The sequence below is a fragment of the Oncorhynchus mykiss genome, chromosome 7, assembly GCF_013265735.2.
Source record: "Oncorhynchus mykiss isolate Arlee chromosome 7, USDA_OmykA_1.1, whole genome shotgun sequence".
NCBI lineage: Eukaryota > Metazoa > Chordata > Actinopteri > Salmoniformes > Salmonidae > Oncorhynchus > Oncorhynchus mykiss.
In genome coordinates, this window is record NC_048571.1 from 62,679,376 (window position 1) to 62,700,704 (window position 21,329).

The 21,329-nt window shown below is 44.1% G+C and overlaps 1 protein-coding gene across 9 annotated transcripts in view; it reads right to left on the bottom strand.

Moving 5' to 3' along the window:
• Window positions 1–21,329, bottom strand: part of LOC110528182 (inositol 1,4,5-trisphosphate receptor type 1) — a 175,444-nt gene that overhangs the window by 32,394 nt on the left and 121,721 nt on the right. For all 9 annotated transcript variants that reach the window (XM_021610038.2, XM_036983724.1, XM_021610040.2 and 6 more), the window contains 8 exons: window positions 16,210–16,393; window positions 15,762–16,015; window positions 12,063–12,263; window positions 11,266–11,376; window positions 10,718–10,813; window positions 8,613–8,756; window positions 8,313–8,420; window positions 3,254–3,446 (listed from right to left, as the gene is read on the bottom strand). In XM_021610038.2, coding sequence (XP_021465713.2) covers window positions 3,254–3,446; window positions 8,313–8,420; window positions 8,613–8,756; window positions 10,718–10,813; window positions 11,266–11,376; window positions 12,063–12,263; window positions 15,762–16,015; window positions 16,210–16,393 — 1,291 coding nt within the window. The remainder of the gene's footprint in view (window positions 1–3,253; window positions 3,447–8,312; window positions 8,421–8,612; window positions 8,757–10,717; window positions 10,814–11,265; window positions 11,377–12,062; window positions 12,264–15,761; window positions 16,016–16,209; window positions 16,394–21,329) is intronic.

Genomic DNA, 21,329 nt, shown 5'->3' on the forward strand with positions numbered 1-21,329 from the left:
GGGGTAGGGAGAGGGGGGAGAGAGGGGGGAGGGAGGGAAGGGGTAGCGAGAGGGGGAGAGAGAGAGAGGGAGAGGGAAGGAAGGGGTATGGAGAGGGGAGAGAGAGAGAGAGAGGGAAGGGGTAGGGAGAGAGAGGGAGGGAAGGGAGAGGGGAGAGAGAGAGGGAGGGAAGGGGTAGGGAGAGGGGGGAGTGAGGGAAGGGGTAATGAGAGGGGGAGAGAGAGAGGGAGGGAGGGAAGGGGTAGGGAGAGCGGGAAGAGAGAGAGAGAGGGAAGGGGTAGGGAGAGGGGGGAGAGAGGGGGGAGGGAGGGAAGGGGTAGCGAGAGAGGGAGAGAGAGAGAGAGAGAGAGAGAGAGAGAGAGGGAGGGAGGGGGGGAGAGAGAGAGAGAGGGATGGAAGGGGTAGGGAGAGGGGGGAGAGAGAGAGGGAAGGGGTAGGGAGAGGGGGGAGAGAGAGGGAAGGGGTAGGGAGAGGGGGGAGAGAGAGAGGGAGGGAAGGGGTAGGGGGAGAGAGAGAGAGAGAGGGAAACGGTAGGGAGAGGAGGGAGAGAGAGAGAGAGAGGGGGGAAGGGGTAGGGAGAGGGGGGAGAGAGAGAGGGGGGAGGGGTAGGGAGAGGGGGGAGAGAGAGAGAGAGGGGGAAGGGGTAGAGAGAGGGGGGAGAGAGAGAGAGAGGGGGAAGGGGTAGGGAGAGGGGGGAGAGAGAGAGGGGGGGTAGGGAGAGGGGGGGTAGGGAGAGGGGGGAAAGAGAGAGGGAAGGGGTAGGTGGGAGAGAGAGAGGGAAGGGGTAGGGGGGAGAGAGAGAGGGAAGGGGTAGGGGGGAAAGAGAGAGAGGGGGGAAGGGGTAGGGAGAGGGGGTAGGGGGGAAAGAGAGAGAGGGGGGAAGGGGTAGGGAGAGAGGGTAGAGAGAGAGAGAGAGGGGGGAGGGGTAGGGAGAGGGGGAGAGAGAGAGAGAGGTGGAAGGGGTAGGGAGAGGGGGAAGGGGTAGGGAGAGGAGGGAGAGAGAGAGAGAGGGGGGAAGGGGTAGGGAGAGGGGGGAGAGAGAGAGAGGGGGGAGGGGTAGGGAGAGGGGGGAGAGAGAGAGAGGGGGAAGGGGTAGGGAGAGGGGGGAGAGAGAGAGAGGGGGAAGGGGTAGGGGGGAGAGAGAGAGGGAAGGGGTAGGGGGGAGAGAGAGAGGGAAGGGGTAGGGGGGAGAGAGAGAGGGAAGGGGTAGGGGGGAGAGAGAGAGGGACGGGGTAGGGAGAGGGGGGAGAGAGAGAGAGGGAAGGGGTAGGGAGAGGGGGGAGAGAGAGAGAGAGGGAAGGGGTAAGGAGAGGGGGGAGAGAGAGAGGGAAGGGGTAGGGAGAGGGGGGAGAGAGAGAGGGAGGGAGGAAAGGGAGAGGGGGAGAGAGGGGGGAGGGAGGGAAGGGGTAGCGAGAGGGGGAGAGAGAGAGAGAGAGAGAGAGAGAGAGAGAGAGAGAGGGAGGGAGGGGGAGAGAGAGAGAGAGAGAGGGATGGAAGGGGTAGGGAGAGGGGGGAGAGAGAGAGGGAAGGGGTAGGGAGAGGGGGGAGAGAGGGGGAAGGGGTAGGGAGAGGGGGGAGAGAGAGAGGGAGGGAAGGGGTAGGGGGGAGAGAGAGAGGGAGGGAAGGGGTAGGGGGGAGAGAGAGAGAGAGGGAAGGGGTAGGGAGAGAGAGAGAGAGAGAGGGGGAAGGGGTAGGGAGAGGGGGGAGAGAGAGAGAGAGGGGGAGGGGTAGGGAGAGGGGGGAGAGAGAGAGAGAGAGGGAAGGGGTAGGGAGAGGGGGGAGAGAGAGAAGGGGTAGGGAGAGGGGGGAGAGAGAGAGAGAGGGAGGGAGGGAAGGGGTAGGGAGAGGGGGGAGAGAGAGAGGGAGGGAGGGAAGGGTTAGGGAGAGGGGGGAGAGAGAGAGGGAGGGAGGGAAGGGGGGAGAGAGAGAGAGGGAAGAGGTAGGGAGAGGGGGGAGAGAGAGAGAGAGGGAGGGAGGGAAGGGTTAGGGAGAGGGGGGAGAGAGAGAGGGAGGGGTAGGGAGAGGGGGGAGAGAGGGAAGGGGTAGGGAGAGGGGGAGAGAGGGAAGGGGTTAGGGCGAGGGGAGAGAGAGGGAAGGGGTAGGGAGAGGGGAGAGAGGGGGAAGGGGTAGGGAGAGGGGAGAGAGAGGGAAGGGGTAGGGAGAGGGGAGAGAGAAAGAGAACAAACATTTTAAAAGAGAATGGGAAATAAACTTGACATTACACATTTTACCAATAACAGCAAATCTATTGGACATTTCCTTATTTGGTATGATACTTCACAGCAGGCTCAGTATATCCTGCAGTACTCATAGCTGGAGGGCAGTGGTGTGTGAAGCTGTGTGATACAGAGTATCAGTACCTCGTACTGAAAGTGTGCAATAATAGAAAGGCTCTGTATTAAAGCACATAACTTTATTCTATTATAAAAATATTTCAATGGACGAATATTACACTTTTAACAGGTAACATTTATAGAATTGAGTGAAGAAAAAGTAGTCTATGTGTTGTTATTAGAAGTTTAAGCTGGGAGGAAAGAACCACAAAGGCAGCGGGAGTTGAATGTCTCTGCTGTTCATGTTGGTTAAGGACTAGACACCCATGAGGAAAGCGACCTTTAGACAACTCACTGTAACCTTTCCTCTATTGAAGCTGGCTGTCTTCTCCCCTCCCCACAGCTGACAGCCAATCTGGCATGCTGGCACTGTTTATATACGCTATTCTGTGTCGCTTTTTAGATTGGTTTAATTGGAAAGGGACTTTTCTCTTTATCTCTGTCTGACAGTGACAGAGAAGTGTGTGGGCATGTGTCTCTGTGGATGCACAATGGGTGTGTGCGTGTGTGTGTAGTGTGTGTGTGAGACTGTAAATGTCTTGTCTCTGTGCGCTGTGCTCTCAGTTGTGATTCATACTGTTTCACGGCTCAGATGTAGTGGAAAGCCCCTACAGCCCACTGACAGACTGACAATGGAAAGAAGAGGTGTAATAACGAAACACTAACCTCTGCCAAAACACACAGAGTTAGGATGATACTGGCTCTATTAACACTAGCCCTGCGACAGCAACATTAAAACCCTTTCTCAGCTCCTCTGGGTCAAGTCATTAGATCACAAGGAAGTTTTGGCATAACACACACCTTTTATATTTGTTATTTACACTGCATCAAGTTAATGCAGTAACATTTCAGAGGAAGTAGATGAATATCAATTTGTAAAACCCTCCTGAGAGGCCATTTTGAAGAGCTACTGTAGCTACCTCGTAGTTTCTTCTGCCAGTTCATCTCATTGAAGAGGTTCTCAGCGCTGAGGAAGAAGTCGTTGATCTTGCTGCCCTGCTCGTCCCTCTCTGTGGTGTAATACACCCTCAGTTTGGACTCACAGGTCAGGAACTCACAGATGTTGGGCACAGGAAACACTATCTCCTCCATGGTGCGGTCATGACGCACGATCTGAGAGGAGGACACACACAGGAACACACTCAGTCACTTTCAGCTCCATAGGTATAGAGTGTACCAGCCACTTAGGCCCCAGGTTGGGGAGCACGAAGGTGCCTGGACAGTGTCATTTAGCCCCAGGCTTGGAGCATTCCATTATGCCTCAGATTTAGAAGAACTGAAATCGCTCTATGGCAGTGTTTAAGCTTTTATAATAACATTTATAAATGTTATAAAACATTTAGGTTTTTATAATAACACACACATATAACAACACACATCGACCTATCTACAGTTGAAGTCTGAACACTTAGGTTGGAGTCATTAAAACTAATTTTTTAACCAATACACACATTTCTTGTTAACAAACTATAGTTTTGGTAAGTCGGTTAGTATATCTACTTTGTGCATGACACAAGTCATTTTTCCAACAATTGTTTACAGAGAGATTATTTCACTTATAATTCACTGTATCACAATTCCAGTGGATCAGAAGTTCACATACACTAAGTTGACTGTGCCTTTAAAACTTCTTAAGGCTAGGGGGCACCATTTTCACATCCGGATGAAAGGTGTTTGAATGATGTATGTAACAGAACTTATTTGCCAGGCGAAACCCCGAGGACAAACTATCCAGGAAACATTTTTTTGAGGTCACTCTCTTTTCAATGGGAATCTAGAATTCTATCGCAGTTGCTTGCAGTTCCTATCGCTTCCACTAGATGTCAACAGTATTTAGAAATTGGTTGATGTTTTTCCTTTGAGAAATGAAGAAATAGCCCTGTTCAGAACGAGTGTCGAGTGAAGTGTACTTTTGTGGTTGGGGCGCGTGACCTGAAAGCTCACTCCACTTTGTTTTCCTCCGGTATTGAACACAGTTTATTCCGTCTTAAATTTGATAGATTATTTATGTTTAAAAATACCTAAAGTTGTATTAGGAAAGTTGTTTGAAATGTTTGGATCAAGTTTACAGGCAACTAATTAGATCATGTGTAGTCATGTTGCGCGAGTTGGAACCGGTGTATTTTCTGAATCATACGCACCAAATAAATTGACATTTTGGATATATAACGACAGAATTTATCGAACAAAAGGACCATTTGTGATGTTTAATGGACATATTGGAGTGCCAACAGAAAAAGATCTTCAAAGGTAAGGCATGCATTATATGTTTTTTCCGACTTTTGTGTTGTGCCTGGCGGGTTGAATTATGATTTTCATGTGTATGTTTGATGGGGTGCTGTCCTCAGATAATAACATGATTTGCTTTCGCCGTAAAGCCTTTTTGAAATCTGACACTGTCGCTGGATTAACAAGAAGTTCATCTTTAAACCCATGTATCACACTTGTATGATTATGAATTATAATGAGTATTTCTGTTTTTGAATTTGGCGCGCTGCTATTTCACTGGGTGTTGTCAAATCAATCCCATTTACGGGATTGGTGAGTGAAAGGACCACTAAGAAGTTAAACAGCTTGGAAAATTCCAGAAAATTATGTCATGGCTTTGAAGCTTCTGACAGGCTAATTGATATCATTGAGTCAGTTGGAGGTGTACCTGTGGATTATTTCAAGGCCCACCTTCAAACTCAGTGCCTCTTTGCTTGACATCATCGGAAAATCAAAAGAAATCAGCCAAGACCTCAGAAAAAAAATTGTAGACCTCCACAAGTCTGGTTCATCCTTTAGAGCAATTTCCAAACGCCTGAAGGTACCACGTTCATCTGTACAAACAACAGTACGCAAGTATAAACACCATGGGACCACGCAGCCGTCATACCACTCTGGAAGGAGACGCGTTCTGTCTCCTAGAGATGAACGTACTTTGGTGTGAAAAGTGCAAATCAATTCCAGAACAATAGCAAAGGACCTTGTGAAGATGCTGGAGCAAACGGGTACATATTTATTTATATCCACAGTAAAATGAGTCCTATCTTAACATAACCTGAAAGACCGCTCAGCAAGGAAGAATCCACTGCTCCAAAACCACCATAAAAAGCCGGACTACGGTTTGCAACTGCACATGGGGAAGATCATACTTTTTGGAGAAATGTTATCTGGTCTGATGAAACGAAAATAGAACTGTTTGATCATAATGACCATCGTTATGTTTGGAGGAAAAATGGGGAGGCTTGCAAGCCGAAGAACACCATCCCAACCGTGAAGCACGGGGTGGCAGCCTCATGTTGTGGGTGTGCTTTGCTGCAGGAGAGACTGGTGCACTTCACAAAATAGATGGCATCATGAGGAAGAAAATTACGTGGATATATTGAAGCAACATCTCAAGACAGCAGTCAGGAAGTTAAAGCTTGGTCGCAAATGGGTCTTCCAAATGGACAATTACCCCAAGCATACTTCCAAAGTTGTGGCAAAATGGCTTAAGGACAACAAAGTCTAGGTATTGGAGTGGCCATCACAAAGCCCTGATCTCAATCCCATAGAACATTTGTGGGCAGAACTGAAAAAACATGTGTGAGCAAGGAGGCCTACAAACCTGACTCAGTTACACCTGCTCTGTCAGGAGGAATGGGCCAAAATTCACCAAACTTGTTGTGGAAGACTACCTGAAACATTTGACCCAAGTTAAACAATTTAAAGGCAATGCTACCAAATACTAATTGAGTGTATGGAAACTTCTGACCCACTGGGAATGTGAAGAAAGAAATAAAAGCTGACATATCACATTCTTAAAATAAAGTGGCAATCCTAACTGACCTAAAACAGGGATTTTTACTAGGATTAAATGTCAGGAATTGTGAAAAACTGAGTTTAAATGTATTTGGCTAAGGTGTATGTAAACTTCCGACTCCAAACGGTATATACATACAGTGGGGAGAACAAGTCTTTGATACACTGCCGATTTTGCAGGTTTTCCTACTTACAAAGCATGTAGAGGTCTGTAATTTTTATCATAGGTACACTTCAACAGTGAGAGACGGAATCTAAAACAAAAATCCAGAAAATCACATTGTCTGATTTTTAAGTAATTAATTTGCATTTTATTGCATGACATAAGTATTTGATCACCTACCAACCAGTAAGAATTCCGGCTCTCCCAGACCTGTTAGTTTTTCTTTAAGAAGCCCACCTGTTCTCCACTCGTGTATTAACTGCACCTGTTTGAACTCGTTACCTGTATAAAAGACTCCTGTCCACACACTCAATCAAACAGACTCCAACCTCTCCACAATGGCCAAGACCAGAGAGCTGTTTAAGGACACCAGGGATAAAATTGTAGACCTGCACAAGGCTGGGATGGGCTACAGGACAATAGGCAAGCAGCTTGGTGAGAAGACAACAATTGTTGGCGCAATTATTAGAAAATGGAAGAAGTTCAAGATAACGGTCAATCACCCTCGGTCTGGGGCTCCATGCAAGATCTCACCTCGTGGGGCATCAATGATCATGAGGAAGGGGTCAGCCCAGAACTACACGGCAGGACCTGGTCAATGACCTGAAGAGAGCTGGGACCACAGTCTCAAAGAAAAACATTAGTAACACACTACACCGTCATGGATTAAAATCCTGCAGCGCATGCAAGGTCCCCCTGCTCAAACCAGCGCATGTCCAGGCCCATCTGAAGTTTGCCAATGACCATCTAGATGATCCAGAGAAGGAATGGGAGAAGGTAATGTGGTCTGATGAGACAAAAATAGAGCTTTTTGGTCTAAACTCCACTCGCCGTGTTTGGAGGAAGAAGAAGGATGAGTACAACCCCAAGACACCATCCCAACCGTGAAGAATGGAGGTGGAAACATCATTCTTTGGGGATGCTTTTCTGCAAAGGGGACAGGACGACTGCACCGTATTGAGGGGAGGATGGATGGGGCCGCGAGATCTTGGCCAACAACCTCCTTCCCTCAGTAAGCGCATTGAAGATGGGTCGTGGCTGGGTCTTCCAGCATGACAACGACCCGAAACACACAGCCAGGGCAACTAAGGAGTGGCTCCATAAGAAGCATCTCAAGGTCCTGGAGTGGCCTAGCCAGTCTCCAGACCTGAACCCAATAGAAAATCTTTGGAGGGAACTGAAAGTCTGTATTGCCCAGTGACAGCCCCGTAACCTGAAGGATCTGGAGAAGGTCTGTATGGAGGAGTGAGCCAAAATCCCTGCTGCAGTGTGTGCAAACCTGGTCAAGAACTACAGGAAACTTATGATCTCTGTAATTGCAAACAACGGTATTAAGTTCTGCTTTTCTGATAATATTAAGTTCTGCTTTTCTGATGTATCAAATACTTATGTCATGCAATAAAATGCTAATTAATTACTTAAAAATCATACAATGTGATTTTCTGGATTTTTGTTTTAGATTCTGTCTCTCACAGTTGAAGTGTACCTATGATAAAAATTACAGACCTCTACATGCTTTGTAAGTAGGAAAACCTGCAAAATCGACAGTGTATCAAATACTTGTTCTCCCCACTATACATATTAACAAACACACATACACACATTTTTGATGCACAAAACAATTTAGGCAACAGGGATCTTGATTCAAGAGGGGATTGAATGTCTCTGCTGTAACTAAAAAGCTTGATCTTGACATCTATTCTCTTAGCTAACAAGTTAGCAAACCAAATGCATAGCTTGAGCCCTGAGAAGGATATAATTTATGACACATCTTAGATTTCTTATAGTTATACTTAACTGGGCGTGCGTGGCGTTACACGCACTCCCTTGAGGCTGGTATTGAAAATCGGAAACGGTAAGGAAAATCATACTGATGATATTTCAAAATACCCCGGGATACAGTATATTGCCCAAGACTAATGTGCACCCCTTTTGGTCCCCAGGACCAGGATTGGGAAACACTGCTCTACTGACAATTAAAGATATCCAGTTAGTAAACTGTGTGAGTGTATGTGTGTGATGTCACTGACCTCTATCTGAGCAGTGTGTTTGGCGTAGAACTCCAGAGCCTCGTCTCCCTCTCCGTTGGTCCCGCCTGGCTTCAGCATCACCTGCAGCTCCTTGTTGTGGCGCGCCAACTACAGGGTTCAAAGGTCAAATAAGGGGTGAAAAATCGCTTGTGAGGAGTATGGCAGGTAAGACAGGAGACTGCATCTGACTCTGCTGAGAGTACGTGTATACCTCAAATGGTTGTATCCAGTGGTTGGTTATCCAAAAAAAACATGTGTATCTAAATGTGTCATTGGGGTCAACTAGGCCCTGAACACTACCTGGTGGGCCAAGATGTAGATGTTGTGGCCTACGTTCCTGGGGGATGCAGCATCATGCTCCTCTTCCTCCCCACTATCGTCCTCCTCTTCGGGATCCTCAAACTCCACCTCTCCCTGCAGGTAGGCCTTCTTGATCACCTCCACCTGAGGATCACACCACCCACAGAACCATTACCTGCTTTATACCTGACCAGAAACACTGACTTTCTCAGGAGGATAGAACTACACTACACAAAAATATCAATGCAACTTGTAAGATTTTACTGTGTTACAGTTCATATAAGGAAATCCGTGAATTAAAATATATTCATTAGGCTCTAATCCATGGATTTCACATGACTGGGAATACAGATATGCATCTGTCACAGATACCTAAAAAAAAAAAGCATAGGGGCGTGGATCAGAAAACCAGTCAGTATCTGGTGTGACCTCCATTTGCCTCATGCAGCGTGACATCTCCTTTTGCATAGAGTTGATCAGGCTTTTGATTGTGGCCTGTGGAATGTTGTCCCAATCCACTTCAATGGCTGTTCGAAGTTGCTGGATATTGGTGATATTGTCATACAAGTCGATCCAGAGCATCCCAAACATGCTCAATGGGTGACATGTCTGGTGAGTATGCAGGCCATGGAAGAACTGGGACATTTTCAGCTTCCAGGAATTGTGTACAGATCATTGCAACATGGGGCCGTGCATTATCACGCTGAAACGGATGAATGGCAAAACAATGGGCCCTTGGGATCCAGACACGGTATCTCTGTGCATTGCCATCGATAAAATGCAATTGTGTTCGTTGTCCGTAGCTTTTGCCTGCCAATACCATTACCCCACCGCCCTTATTGGGCACTCTGTACACACCGTTGTCATCAGCAAACCGCTTGCCCACACGACACCATACACGCTGTCTACCATCTGCCTGGTACAGTTGAAACTGGGATTCAACTGTGAAGAGCACACATCTCCAACATCCCAGTGGCCATCGAAGGTGAGCAATTGCCCACTGAAGTGGGTAACGACACCAAACTGCAGTCAGGTCAAGTCCATGGTGAGGACGACGAGCACACAGATGAGACGGTTTCTGACAGTTTGTTCAGAACTTCCTCGTTGTGTAAACCCACAGTTTAATCTGCTGTCCGGGTGGCTGGTCTCAGACAATCCCGGAGGTGAAGTAGCCGGATGTCCTGGGCTGGCGGGGTTACACGTGGTCTGCGGTTGTGAGGACGGTTGGACGTACCGTCAAAATCTCTAAAATGACAGAGGTGGCTTATGGTAACATTAAATTATCTGGCAACAGCTCTGGTGGGCATTCCTGCAGTCAGCATTCCATTTGCACGCTCCCTCAAAACTTGAGACATCTGTGGCATTGTGTTTAGAGACAAAACTGCACATTGCAAAGAGACCTTTAATTGTCCCCACCACAAAGTGAACCTGTGTAATGGCCATGCTGTTTAATCTTGATATGCCACACCTGTCAGGTGGATGGATAATCTTGGAAAAGGAGAAATGCTCACTAAGAGGGATGTAAACAAATTTGTGCGTTTGAAAAATGGGATTTTCTATTATTATTTTACCCCCCTTTTCTCTCCAATTTCAATCTTGTCTCATCGCTGTAACTCCCCAATGGGCTCAGGAGGCAAAGGTCAAGTTATGCGTCCCCGCTTGCTTAACCCGGAAGCCAGCTGCACCAATGTGTCTGAGGAAACACAGTTCAACTGACAACCGAATTCAGTTTGCATGCGTCCAGCCTGCCACAAGGAGTCTCTAGAGCGTGATGTAGTAAAGTAAAGCCCCCCTGGCCAAAACCCCCTAACCCAGATGACGCAGGGTCAATTGTGCACCAGGGTCTGTAGTGACGCCTCAAGCACTGCGGTGCAGTGCCTTAGACCACTGCTCCACTCGGGAGGCCCTATGTATAGGATTTTATATTGCAGCTCATGAAACATGGAACCAACACTTTACATGTTGTGTTTATATTTTTGTTCAGTGGGGGGGATGAATGATTACTTTTTCAGATGAATGGGGATGTCTGGGAATAAAAGGGGATTTGTGGGGACTAATGGGGACTAGTATGGACACGTTGAGTTTTGTAGGGACACGAGGCTCACCAGCTCCTTCGGCCTCATGTTGTACAGGATTCTCTCAGCGTTCTCACTGTCATGGCGACTCTCCATGATAGCCAGCAACAGCTTGGAGGCATTGTTCTGAGAGAAAGGGAGAAATACGTTTCCATGATATTAAACCATTATGCCCTTGTAATGAGATATGTCTAAAGTTAAAGATCAAATCCTTTGAGATGTTTCTGTTCCTCCTTCCAAATAAAACAGACAGAATCCAAAAAGGCTTAGGGGGGAAATGCACTCTGCAGATATTTGCTTTGGCACCTAAGGTGCTAGTTTAGGAGAGATTAATGAGTTGTCCAGATTTCAAAAGCAGCAGCACACTGTTTTTAAGTTCCACCCGGGGTTTAGTAGTTATTAGAGTACAGGGTAAAGTTGCTTTACTACTAGTACAGTAGGCCTAGTGTGGAGACCCAGGCTGCTTCCGAAATGGCACCCTATTCCCTATATTGTACACTAATCTGGTCAAAAGTACAGCTCTACATAGAGAATAAGATTCCATTTCAGACGCAGACCTAATAAGAAGGAGGCCTCACCTTGAGTTCCAGCACCAGGTCCATCCTCTTCTTCCCCAGCGGGTTGATGTCATTCAGGATCAGAGCGATGATGATGTCAATGCCGTTGGACTCATGGGTGGCTATGCAGTTCTGCAAGGAAACAAGAACTTGGGTCAATTTTCTAAAGACACTGAGGAGGACAACACTAGATCAAGAACTACGCATGTCAGGACCCTCTCAATCCACCCAATGACAGTAGAAGTAGTATGGATGGAAATGGACCCAGGACAGGAGTCCATAACTGGTTCCTATGGTATGCACATGTGCTTGTAGCTAGTTCTTATGGCAGGGTTCTCCAACTGGCGGCCCGTGGGCCGAAGGTGGTTTTATTTCACCCCCAAGTTTTCTGAGCAAAATATTTTTTATTGTTGGACAGAAAAAAAACTAAGAACACCAGGAAATCAACTCCAAGTGATTTTATTTGGGGAAATCTGTTCCCAAGAATTTCCAAGCATAATAGACAAGTGATCATATACAAATGTAAGCAACGTTTGAACTTATGATGTTTAGTCAAATATTATATATTTTTGCGCTTCTTGCGGTCAATTTACAGTCTACAAATCATTTGAAATTATGTTCCGTCCCCCGAACCATCCACTCAAGAAAAAGATCGGCCCGCGGCTGAATCTAGTTGATGATCCCTGTCTTATGGGATGGACCCACACTATCTGCTTGTAGTTCTAATGAGAACATGACAAAGGCCCATAGCTAATTAGTTCAAATGACAAGGGCAGTTAGCTAGTAGTAGTTCTAAAGGCAAAGACACATCTCAGTACCTGGTTCTCATGGCAGGGTCCCTGGCAGTACTCTGTCAGGCTCTCTACTGTCTGGTTGATGAGAGCCACGTTCTTCTCATTGATGTAGAGTCCTAGTAGCCCCAGGCCTCCTGTGGTGCTGCCACAGATACAGTCCAGGAACTGCAGCGTCTCACACACCAGGTTATAGTTGTTCTTGTTGTTCTGACACCGAAGGAAGTTCTGGAGAGGAACGAGGCAAGTGTGAGGGAATGGAAAGGGCAGGAAACAAGAGAATGCAAAGTCAATATATTTTATACACACTATGTTTTACTTCACAGGAAAACAATCCCACTTGACATTGTGTATTGAATTTTTCATTTTTATTTATTTAACCTTTATGTAACTAGGCAAGTCAGTTAAGAACAAATTCTCATTTACAATGACGGCCTACCCCGGCCAAACCCGGACGACGCTGGGTCCAATTTTACGCCGCCCTATGGGACTCCAAATCACGGCCCAATCCAAAAGTGATGCAGCCTGGATTCAAACCAGGGACTGCAGTGATGCCTCTTGCACTGAGATGCAGTGCCTTAGACCGCTGCGCCACTCAGGAGCCGAAAGGCAAATATTGAAAGGGAAATATGCATTGAAAGTGTGACTCTGAACAGAAAAGGGTTTCAGGTAACATGAAAATGAGGACAGGGTGACCCTGACTCCTTAGAGTCCACAGAGAACATCTGTGCATGAGTCACTGGGTAATCAGGACCATTGTGTTGAGTTAACTGTTAGATCAGAGACGTGATAGCCAGGCCTTCACTGAATATAACCATCTATCTCATTACTCCTGATGATCCTCCCACCACCTTTGGCCCATGGGAGACGACGCATATCAGTTCAGACAGTGAATACACAGCAGCAGCCCACACAGACTTAGAGGTCGACCGATTATGATTTTTCAACGCTGATACAAATACCGATTATTGGAGGACCAAAAAAAGACGATACCGATTAAATCGGTTGATTTTTATATATATACCCGTATTTGTATTAATGACAATTACAACAATACTGAATAAACACTTATTTTAACTTAATATAATACATAAATAAAATCAATTTAGTCTCAAATAAATAATGAAACATGTTCAATTCTGTTTAAATAATGTAAAAACAAAGTGTTGGAGAATAAAGTAAAAGTGCAATATGTGCCATGTAAAAAAGCAAACGTTTAAGTTTCTTGCTCAGAACATGAGAAATAATATGAAAGCTGGTGGTACCTTTTAACATGAGTCTTCAATATTCCTAGTTAAGAAGTTTTAGGATGGAGTAATTATAGGACGATTTCTCTCTATACCATTTGTATTTAATTTTCCTTTGACTATTGGATGTTCTTATAGGCACTATAGTATTACCAGCCTAATCCCGGGAGTTGATAGGCTTGAAGTCAGAAACAGCGCTGTGCTTCAAGCATTGCGAAGAGCTGCTGGCAAACGCAGGAAAGTGCTGTTTGAATGAATGCTTACGAGCCTGCTGCTGCCTACCACTGCTCAGTCAGACTGCTCTATCAAATATCAAATCATAGACTTAATTATAATAAACACACAGAAATACGAGCCTTAGGTCATTAATATGGTCAAATCCGGAAACTATAATTTCGAAAACAAAATGTTTATTCTTTCAGTAAAATATCGAACCGTTCCGTATTTTATCGACGGGTGGCATCCCTAAGTCTAAATATTTCTGTTACATTGCACAACCTTCAATGTTATGTCATAATTATGTGAAATTCTGGCAAATTAATTATGGTCTTTGTTAGGAAGAAATGGTCTTCACACAGTTCGCAACAAGCCAGGCGGCCCAAACGGTTGCATATCCCCTGCTTGCACAGAACGCAAGAGCAGTGACACAATTTCCCTAGTTAATATTGCCTGCTAACATGAATTTATTTTAACTAAATATGCAGGTTTAAAAAAATATACTTGTGTACTGATTTTAAGAAAAGCATTGATGTTTATGGTTAGGTACATCGCAATTGCGCTTGTTAAATCATCACCTGTTTGGCGAAGAAGGCTGTGATTCAATGATAAATTAACAGGCACCGCATTGATTATATGCAACGCAGGACAAGCTAGTTAAACTAGTAATATCATCAAACATGTGTAGTTAACTTCTCTAGGGTAGGCGGCAGCATTTGACATTTTGGATGAAAAGCCTGCCCAAATTAAACTTTCTTCTACTCAGGCCCAGAAGATAGGATATGCATATAATAATTTGATAATAATTAGATTTGGATAGAAAACACTCTAAAGTTTCCAAAATTGTTTAAATAATGTCTGTGAGTATAACAGAACTGATTTGGCAGGCAAAAACCTGAAAAAATTCAATCAGGAAGTAGGATTATTTTGGTTGGTAGTTTTCTATTCAATGCCATTACAGTATCCATTGACTTAGGACTCAAATTGCAGTTCCTATGCCTTCCACTAGATGTCAACAGTCTTTAGAAATTGTTTCAGGCTTGTATTCTGAAAAATTAGGGAGTAAGAGCAGTCTGAATGAGTGGACCCTGCCGTGTCACAGAGCTTTTTCATGCGCACGACCAGAGAGATTGCCTTTCTTGTTTACCTTTTATATTGACGACGTTATTGTCCAATTGAAATATTATCGATGATTTAGGCTAAAAACAACCTGATGATTGAATATAAAAATTGTTTGACATGTTTCTATGAACTTTATGGATACAATTTGGATTTTTTGTCTGCCTGTTGTGACTGCGTTTGAGCCTGTGGATTACTGAAGAAAACGTGCGAAAAAAACAGAGGTTTTCGGATTTAAAGAGAGACTTTATTGAATAAAAGGAACATTTATTGAATAAATGAATGTCTTCTGAGTGCAAACATATGAAGATCATCAAAGGTAAGTGATTCATTTTATCTCTTTCTGACTTGTGTAAATATTCTACTTGGCTGGTTACTGTTTGTAATGATTTGTCTGCAGGGCTATGTTCTCAAATAATTGTAAGGTATGCTTTCGCCGTAAAGCATTTTTAAAATCATACACCGTGGTTGGATTCACAAGAAGTTCATCTTTAAACCTATGTTTAATAATTGTATCTTTTCTGAATTTTTATAATGAGTATTTCTGTATTTGAATTTGGCGCTCTGCAATCTCACTGGATGTTGGCCAGGTGGGCTAGCATCCCACATACCCTAGAGAGGTTAACTAGTGATTATGTTAAGATTCATTGTTTTTTATAAGATAAGTTTAATGCTAGCTAGCAACTTACTGCTCCTTGCTGCACTCGCGTAACAGGTGGTCAGCCTGCCACGCAGTCTCCTCGTGGAGTGCAATGTAATCGGCCATAATCGGCTTCCAAAAATGCTGATTACCGATTTTAATGAAAACTTGAAATTGGCCCTAATTAACACAGACCACACACAGGAGCAGGAGACCAGCAAATAACCTGAAGACTGAGCTGTAGTGATTTTCAACAGGGCCAATTACCTGCTCAATGGAGGATACATCCAGCTATTGACTAACCAGCCTACGTAGTAGGAAATTCTAAGCAAACAAAGTAATGATTAACACAAAACTATCCATAAAAAAAGGTAAGTAAAGTAGGAACCGGCAAGATGCATGCCCTCCTCAGCATCTCCATCTTACCTCACGTAAGGTATAAATAAGACTAAAGAGGCAGTATCTGAGGGCTGGCTTCCCCTGGTGTTGGGCTGGCTGACTGACCTGCAGGTCTCGGTTGTGGTTCTCACAGAGCAGCTGGAGGAAGCGCAGGATAGGCTGCATGATGACAATGATAAAGCTCATCTCTCCATCGTCCTGGCCCTTGTCCCCGGTGCTGGGTGTGCCATCAGCCGTAGAGAAGTGGTCATCGGGGTCGGCCTCACGGCGGTATGAGTTGAAGGCTTTTTTAGTGGCCGACGAGGCCTCCAGCAGCTGCTCTCTCGCCTCATCTGTCACCAGTACCGCTGAGTCTTTGGCTGCAGAGACACAGGGAGGGGAGGGGAGGTCAACAGAACCAGCCCACAAAGTCTATAAATCAATTTTTTTATTGCTAACGTGTTCAGAGAGAAATTGACCTTAGATAAGTGTCTATGTGTAACTTCCTACTCCAATACAAAACCCATTAACAGCTGATATGAGACAGCCATTTTGATTTTGGTTGACCTCTGACCTTTCTTGCGGACGGGCACATCCTTGTCGGGGGCGTCGTCGTCTCTCTTCCTGTTGCCGAGGTCACTGGTGTTGACCGTCACCGTGGCTTTAATCTCCAGCTGGGCAAGCTTCATCCGGTCATAGAACACACGGAAAAACTTCTCGGACTTCTTGTCCTCCGTCAGACGGCAGATGAAGGAACGCTAGCACAAAAGGAAAACAAAAAGGTATAGGGAAGTAACGTTAATTACAATTAAAGATTAGGAATGTTATTTCACGCCACATGCTTGTGTATTCTTGTGTGTAGCCTACTTTACCAAATTAATTACAACAGACATGGTTGAAGTCTCAGTTGGTTATGTGGAGGAAAGTGCTCACAACACCACAGTTGTGGGTTTCATTCCCGGATAGTAGAAATAAATGTGATAACTGTAAGACAGCTTTGGATAAAAGCATCTGCTAAATGACCATTGGTCAAAACACAGAGGTTCAGGTAATTGATCGAATGGATCAAAATAAGACAGGCCTGCTCTGTTGTGTTTACAGTAGCACTAAGTACATATCATCAACACATACACACTCTGCAGCACATACTCCAGAAAAGGGAAATTTAAGTCATGTACATAGGTACTTTAACACTGAATACTACCATTGAGATGGTAATGGACCTAAAACCACCTACGTAGTCACCTGTTTTTTTTCTCCACACGCCATTTAAAGTCATGAGAAGACTGGTCGAAAACGCATCGTTTTTTAATATTCTACTGTGCAAACAGTCAATGACAACACACGGGATTCAAGACCGGAATTCTTTATTTCTCTCTCTTTATTGCTGTGTGCCCCATGCATGCAGAAAATCATTAGACCACAACCATAGTCAGCCTCAGCCTGTTATTTGGTCAGTCTACTGGGAGGGAGAGGAGACTCCAAACCAATGGCAGAACAGGCCAGGTCACACTGCTTAGGGTGAAAAACGACACGAGTGGGTGAAGCCTGCCCTACTTACACAGATAGAGAGAGGGGGGAGAGGGTGGAGGGAGAGAGGAAGGGAAGGAGGGAGGGAGACAGAAACACAGGGAGAGGAAAAAGGGTGCAAGGAAGAAAATAAGAAAAAAGGTGACACTTTACTTGATACCCAGCGACATGTTACAACAGTCATACATGTCATAATAAGGCATAACAGCTGAGATAACCCATTATAATATGGTCCTAACACTGTCATGACATATTTAGACCTGTTGTGACAAATATTGTGTTACATTATTGCTGGTTATGACACCTACAGTGGGGCAAAAAAGTATTTAGTCAGCCACCAATTGTGCAAGTTCTCCCACTTAAAAAGATGAGAGAGGCCTGTAATTGTCATCATAGGTACACTTCAACTATGACAGACAAAATGAGAAGAAAAAAAATCCAGAAAATCACATTGTAGGATTTTTAATGAATTTATTTGCAAATTATGGTGGAAAATAAGTATTTGGTCAATAACAAAAGTCTATCTCAATACTTTGTTATATACCCTTTGTTGGCAATGACAGAGGTCAAACGTTTTCTGTAAGTCTTCACAAAGTTTTCACACACTGTTGCTGGTATTTTGGCCCATTCCTCCATGCAGATCTCCTCTAGAGCAGTGATGTTTTGGGGCTGTTGCTGGGCAACACAGACTTTCAACTCCCTCCAAAGATTTTCTATGGGGTTGCGATCTGGAGACTGGCTAGGCCACTCCAGGACCTTGAAATGCTTCTTACGAAGCCACTCCTTCGTTGCCCGGGTGGTGTGTTTGGGATCATTGTCATGCTGAAAGACCCAGACACGTTTCATCTTCAATGCCCTTGCTGATGGAAGGAGGTTTTCATTCAAAATCTCACGATACATGGCCCCATTCATTCTTCACTTTACACGGATCCGTCGTCCTGGTCCCTTTGCAGAAAAACAGCCCCAAAGCATGATGTTTCCACCCCCATGCTTCACAGTAGATATGGTGTTCTTTGGATGCAACTCAGCATTCTTTGTCCTCCAAACACGACGAGTTGAGTTTTTACCAAAAAGTTATATTTTGGTTTCATCTGACCATATGACATTCTCCGAATCTTCTTCTGGATTATCCAAATGCTCTCTAGCAAACTTCAGACGGGCCTGGACATGTACTGGCTTAAGCAGGAGGACACGTCTGGCACTGCAGGATTTGAGTCCCTGGCGGCGTAGTGTGTTACTGATGGTAGGCTTTGTTACTTTGGTCCCAGCTCTCTGCAGGTCATTCACTAGGTCCCCCCGTGTGGTTCTGGGATTTTTGCTCACTGTTCTTGTGATCATTTTGACCCCACGGGGGGAGATCTTGCGTGGAGCCCCAGATCGAGGGAGATTATCAGTGGTCTTGTATGTCTTCCATTTCCTAATAATTGCTCCCACAGTTGATTTCTTCAAACCAAGGTGCTTACCTATTGCAGATTCAGTCTTCCCAGCCTAGTGCAGGTCTACAATTTTGTTTCTGGTGTCCTTTGACAGCTCTTTGGTCTTGGCCATAGTGGAGTTTGAGGTGTGACTGAGGTTGTGGACAGGTGTCTTTTATACTGATAACAAGTTCAAACAGGTGCCATTAATACAGGTAACGAGTGAAGGACAGAGGAGCTTCTTAAAGAAGAAGTTACAGGTCTGTGAGAGCCAGAAATCTTGCTTGTTTGTAGGTGACCAAATACTTATTTTCCACCACAATTTGCAAATAAATTCATAAAAAAATCCTACAATGTGATTTTCTGGAATCTTTCTGGAATTATCCTAATTTTGTCTGTCATAGTTGAAGTGTACCTATGATGGAAATTACAGGCCTCTCTCATCTTTTTAAGTGGGAGAACTTGCACAATTGGTGGCTGACTAAATACTTTTTTTGCCCCACTGTACATAAGTGTCAAACCCAAAGAACCTACCACATTCCATGATACCATAGCCTACATGTCAACAGTGTGTTTATGATTAAAAAACAACAACAATTGGATAATGTTCAATTGTCATTGTAATTGCACACACATTGATGTCAGACATGCACCTACCCCAATGCTCTGTTGCTGATGACTGGGGTGAATGTAGGAGCAGATTTCAAGAGCAGGACAAGACACCCTCTTTTTGACAGATGACTGATCTGAGGGCATGAATGTGATAGACCTATCTAGCTTATATGATTACGATGGTGATAATGATTCTTGACAGTGTCATAGTGTTATTTCAAATGATGATGATGAAATGATGAAAATAAAATATTACTAAAGATTTCATTACTACATCAAAGGATTTAAGAAGCAAACTTTGAAACGAAAGGAAACTTCTAGGCAGGGAATAAAATAGTTTGAATAATAATGTGGGTTTTGACACTTATGTAGGCGTCATAACCAGACATAAAATAACGCAATATATGTGTCGCAATAGGTGTAAATATTTGGGTCAGTGTTATAACCATATTATGACAGGTTATGTCAGCTGTTATGACATTGTCATAACGTGTTATGACACAGTGTCAAAAGTAAAGTGTTACAAGAAAAAACATGAGAAATGGAAAAAGGAGTAAAAAAGGTAGGGAGAGATGGAGAGAGAAAGTGAGGGGGAGAAAATGTTATCAGCTGGTATCTAGGCCAGTTCTGAAAGCTTGTTGCATAACTAGACTTATTTCCAGGTTAGGTGTAAACTTTGATAAACTGGGGTAGTGTGTGTGTGCTTAAGGGCCAGTTTAAACCTCTTAAGGATCTCTACAGATCATTGTCCCACCCTCGGGGCGGGTGAGCTAATTTGCGCTAATGCGATTAGCATGAGGTTGTAAGTAACAAGAACATTTCCCAGAACATAGGCATATCTGATATGGGCAGAAAGATTACATTCTTGTTAATCTAACTGCACTGTCCAATTTACAGTAGCTATTACAGTGAAAGAATACCATGCTATTGTTTGAGGAGAGTGCACAGTTATGAACTTGAAAAGTTATTAATAACTAATTAGGCACATTTGGGCAGTGTTGATACAGCATTTTTAACAGAAATGCAATGGTTCATTGGATCAGTCTCAAACTTTGCACATACACTGCTGCCATCTAGTGGCCCAAATCTAAATTGCGCCTGGGCTGGAATAATACATTATGGACATTCTCTAGCATTTACAAAAATACAAAAAACATTTGGTTGTTTCTTTGTATTATCTTTTACCAGATCTAATGTGTTATATTTTCATACATTAATTTCACATTTCCACAAACTTCAAAGTGTTTATTTTCAAATGGTATAATGAATATGCATATCATTGCTTCTGGTCCTGAGCTACAGGCAGTTAGATTTTGGCATGTCATTTTAGGCAAAAATTGAAAAAAAGGGGCAGATCCTTACAGTGTGTGTGTGTGTGTGTGTGTGTGTGTGTGTGTGTGTGTGTGTGTGTGTGCATGGAGAAGCAGGATTGTAAAACAAATAGTTTTAAATCAGTTTGAATAAAGTATAAAAGAAAATGGACAAACTCCATTTTACAATGTTATTTGAAAAAAGAGATGTGGTATAGAAGGCTTGTTGGCAGGAGGACATTCACTACTTTACCAGTACAATGTTAGAAATGTGAAATGAATGAAACATGCCAATCCTCCTCGGTAAACAGCCCTGGGTCTGCTGACAACACAATTGTGGAGTACTATGTAGTCTGCAGTAATCATTTTCAAATCTGTGGCAAAAAATGTTAGTTAAATACATTGTCATAATGTAGATGATAATGAAGATGCAATAGGAATATCACGTTGGCAGTGTTTTCACATATTATTTGTAGCTCACAATGAATCAATGTGATTGAAAATATAGCATTTTCAGAGTTTCCAAGCCAACATTAAATAGTACATTGCTGACTTGCTAGCAAAACAACATCAAATCAAATTTATTTATATAGCCCTTCGTATATCAGCTGATGTCTCAAAGTGCTGTACTGAAACCCAGCCTAAAACCCCAAACAGCAAGCAAGCAGGTGTTGAAGAACGTTGGCTAAGAAAAACTCCCTAGAAAGGCCAAAACCTAGGAAGAAACCTAGAGAGGAACCAGGCTATGAAGGGTGGCCAGTCCTCTTCTGGCTGTGCCGGGTGGAGATTATAACAGAACATGGCCAAGATGTTCAAATGTTCATAAA